Raw genomic sequence first — 4,385 nt, 5'->3', positions numbered from 1 at the left:
ATATACATATATGCATGCATGCATTCAACCTTCATGATCAGTATTCATATTATATACATGGGAAAATGGGGCATACCATGCATGTATATATTGTCTCTCAATCATATATTCATATGTATTATATATATGTACACAATGTGCTAGCTACAATATATCACCTTAACTAGCTTTATCATGTATAAAATATAAGCGCACGCATCATATATATATATATATATATACATATATATGCATGGCCATAAATCATCAGATCAAAGGACACGCGGCATTTAGGCCGGCGCCAAATCCCTTTGACTTCAATGGGTATCTCAGACTTCAATAATATATATAAAGTTCATGGTCCACAACCCTTAGGGTTAACAAGTTCAACACCTTTGTGTTTGGTTCAGAAAGACCACTTTTTGTCTGTTGCAAGAAATTATCTTCACCATCGATCTCTCCTACCTTGAAAACTCCTTTTACATCCATTCCGGATTACAGGATCAATGGGAAGAACACCTTGTTGTGACAAAGATGGACTCAAGAAAGGTCCTTGGACTCCAGAGGAAGATCTTAAGCTCGTCAACTATATTCAGCTCCATAGACCTGGCAACTGGAGAACCATTCCTAAGAATGCTGGTAATTAAGTGAAGCTTCTAATTGCACAATTTTCATTGTTCTTTAATGTTTTAGTTCTCCCATTATATGCTTTTTGAGCAACTAAGGATAACGATTTATGAAAAATTATGTGCAGGGCTGCAACGATGTGGAAAGAGTTGTCGTTTGCGATGGACTAACTATCTGAGGCCTGATATCAAGAGGGGAAGATTTTCTTTCGAAGAAGAAGAGACCATCATCCAATTGCACAGTATCTTAGGAAACAAGTACGATGATGCAGATCATTCTGCTCCTTTAAATTTATATGATTTATTTTTAAACAACTCTGATCGATGCTTATATATGAGAGAAATTGTGACAATTATGAGCTTACTAATATTTCTTCTTTCAAACTTAGGTGGTCCGCAATAGCCGCTCGCTTGCCTGGAAGAACTGATAATGAGATCAAGAATTACTGGAACACCCATATCAGAAAAAGGCTGCTACGAATGGGACTTGATCCTGTGACTCATGCCCCTCGCCTCGATATTCTTGACCTTTCATCCATCCTAAGCTCATCTCTCAGCAACCCATCATTTCTCAATGTGTCAAACTTGTTAGGCACTCAAACCCTCATGAATCCAGATCTCTTAAAGCTAGCCACCGCTATCCTGTCACTAAAACAGGAAAACCAAGTACCCTTTACAAAAACTCTCCAGGAAAACAACCTTTTCAACAACTTGATGCAAAACCAAGTCCAACCAGTACAACCCAACAATCAATATCAAACTCTACTACAAGAAGGGTTTTCATCGGAGATATTGACAAACCAGCTCATGCAAGCCAATGTAGAAGGGTGTTGTTCGAACGTGTCAACTTTTGGAAATTCCCAAGAAAACTCAATACCTACAAGCCTGAACGAAGATTTTATTTGCCAGCCAAACTATATGTATTGCAGCTCTAATCCAACGGTTCCTGATATACCAGAGAATTCAAATTTCCAGTCACTATACAATAGCAATCAGAACTTCAGCTTTGAGTCTGTTGTATCGACACCAATATCAAGCCCTACTCCCTTAAATTCGCCATCCACATTCATCAAAGGCGGCGCTGAAGATGAAAATGAGAGCTACTGCAACAGCTTGTTTAATTTTGAAATTCCAGAAAGTTTGGACATGTCTGAATTCATGTAATAGAACTATAATAGCCGGATACATGTGCGATATATTGTTTTTAGTCTGTCGATGTTGATAATGAAATTCATTGTGTTTATGATAATCTAATATGCAGAAAAAACTACGTAGCATATACCCTTTGCTCGCAATTTATCAAGCCTATGGTTTCATCAGATAGAATTATCCACTTTGTTTTAAAAGCACATATTTTTGTTTAATCAAATGAGAAAAAGAGAACAATCAAACCCAAGCTACATCCATTTATATATTTTTTCAATTTTTTGTTTTCACTAGATAATCTAAACACTACTATATCCTTGACCATAATCATGAGTTAAATGACTAATTTCTCCAATTTAGAGGCCAAGAATACTGTTCTAAAATTAGTCGTGAAATATTGAATTGAGATCATGATATCATGGCTTGTTAGGTTATTCTTGCACTGGCTTATTGTCATGACTCTTCGGTGATGTATTTTTTCTTCTGAGTTTTAAGAGTTTACTTGGCTTCATCGCTCTGTCTTTTACCCCCAAAATGAAGCGCATGCGATAAATTTTGGATCTGAACTATTTTTCATTCAAATCTTAACACTTTGGTCAAAAGGGAAACTTTGTGCGGATATTGTAACACTATGATTATCAAATGTGCATACTAGCTAGTACAAATGAGTTTTTTTATTTTTCTTTAATCATTTTTTAAATATCTTTAATCATTAAGAAAAAAATTAAAAAAATATATAAATTCACTAATAGTCACTTCCTTAACCATTACGAAAAATAAATATAAATAAAATATAAATGGACACATTTAATAGGCATATTAATAGTCATACTATCATTTTCCTTACTTGACCAAGGGAGAGAGATGTGGCTTAACATCTTATAATTGCACCACCCCCCCCCCCCCCCCCCCCTCTTCTATATTAGATAGTCATTAGATAATTAGTTATATATAAAAACTAAATTATTTGTAAGCCTCCTTAATTATTGACTTAGCCAATTAATACATTCTTCTGGCCACATTATCCCACACCACATACTTTACATATTTTTATATTATTTTTTATTTTATTCTTGTTAAACTAATTTAGTTATTCTACTTATCATCTATATACCAAATATTTATTCTAAGAAAAATGAAAAAAAATTAAAATATATGATGTGTAGGAATGATAAGTAGAATTATTCAAAAATATTTATATTTATATTATTTTTATAATTGTAGAAAGTCTCACACGTACACCGACTTATACATGCATATATATATATATATAGTAGATATATAAACAGTCTTCCATGATTTAATTGACATAAAATATCCAGTTACAATTATTTTACAGTTCTGCATAAAATGAAGGGTAGTTTTCTAATATTGAAATTTATTTTCAATGCAGTGGCTTGATTGTATGGGTTGATTGAAAATAAATTGTAAAATAGTTATAAAAAAAAAAATTGTAAATATATCGTTAGCAATGGTTAAAATTGTCAACTATGTACCATTTATTGCAAAGCTGTTAAAACTCTTAAGAAGTATATTTGATGTGTTGTTGTATATACTTTGCGTATGTAAAAAATACAATCATTATCGTCACCTTCCATTAATCCCGATCCTGCCAAAATCTTCCTTTCCTGCAATCTCAACAACCTACACATACACATCGAAGCATCCGCGAAGCACGTCTGCGCTGGCCGATCATGATGATCAATTACAAACGCGCAGCAGCTTTCCTTCATAAAGTGAAGTTTCTAATTTCAAAGCTCAAAAAGTGTGATGTTGTCTTTACATGCCCACTTTCTTGTCTAACATTCAACGTATTATTAATTTCAATAAACTCCTTACATGATCGAATCGATCACATGCATGTATTCATGTGTACCATTTCATGATGAGATGCATGGTTAGATGATCAGGCCGTAACTCATTATGTCAATTATTTTTTGTATAAGTAATGTTATATATAATTGTTAAGTGTGTAAGCGTTGTGCAGTCGTTTAAAAAAAGAGTAGGGTCTAATACTATTAAAAAATAATTTTCTTTTCAGGTGGGTCTCATATTTAATTTATTCACTTTTATCAAAGTGATTGCGCGGCACTTACATACTCATGACTGTAAATATAATTTCACATATTACAAATTAAGCTAATTTTTTATTATATCATTCCAAACTTTAATTTAATTTGTCTTGTAGATCATCTAATTCTATGATCTGGAGGAAGGAAATTTCGTTCGGTGGTCCAATAGCTCTATACCCTTCTGGCAGTGGAATAGAAAAGTGGGTGAACAAAAAAATCAACAGAAAGGCAGCCGCCCGGATAAAGAAATTCAAGAGAGGCCAGACTCGATCAAATCCTTCTGCATGCCATACTCTTTTGGCATGAATACTAATTTCCTTGCAACTTCCAAGCGAAGGAAAATAATAGCCGTGTACATATAAATAATACCAGCTGCCAGCCAAGCAAGAAATTTGGGACTTCCTCGATCTTGATGGATTGAAAATGAAATATTTGTTCTAAATTTCTACTCTGAGTAATTAATAGAAGTTATTAATGTTCATAAACATAACATCTTCATCATGTATCAATCAAGACGTATATATTAATGTTAATACTTAATTACGTAATAACGCAAAAAATA

The 4,385-nt window shown here is 33.3% G+C and overlaps 1 protein-coding gene across 1 annotated transcript; it reads left to right on the top strand.

Annotated features, from left to right (window-relative positions):
* The first annotated feature begins 366 nt into the window (after positions 1-366).
* On the top strand, positions 367-1,884 carry LOC122305557 (transcription factor MYB41). The gene is made up of 3 exons (XM_043118151.1): positions 367-618; positions 734-863; positions 995-1,884. Exons 1-3 carry the CDS (start codon positions 486-488, stop codon positions 1,767-1,769), a joined length of 1,038 nt encoding a protein of 345 aa, XP_042974085.1. The 5' UTR covers positions 367-485; the 3' UTR covers positions 1,770-1,884.
* Positions 1,885-4,385: the final 2,501 nt, after the last annotated feature.

This window comes from Carya illinoinensis, chromosome 3 (genome assembly GCF_018687715.1).
Source record: "Carya illinoinensis cultivar Pawnee chromosome 3, C.illinoinensisPawnee_v1, whole genome shotgun sequence".
Classification (NCBI taxonomy): domain Eukaryota; kingdom Viridiplantae; phylum Streptophyta; class Magnoliopsida; order Fagales; family Juglandaceae; genus Carya; species Carya illinoinensis.
The sequence above is the reverse complement of the archived record's forward strand: the minus strand, read 5'-3'. Positions and strand labels throughout refer to the sequence as shown.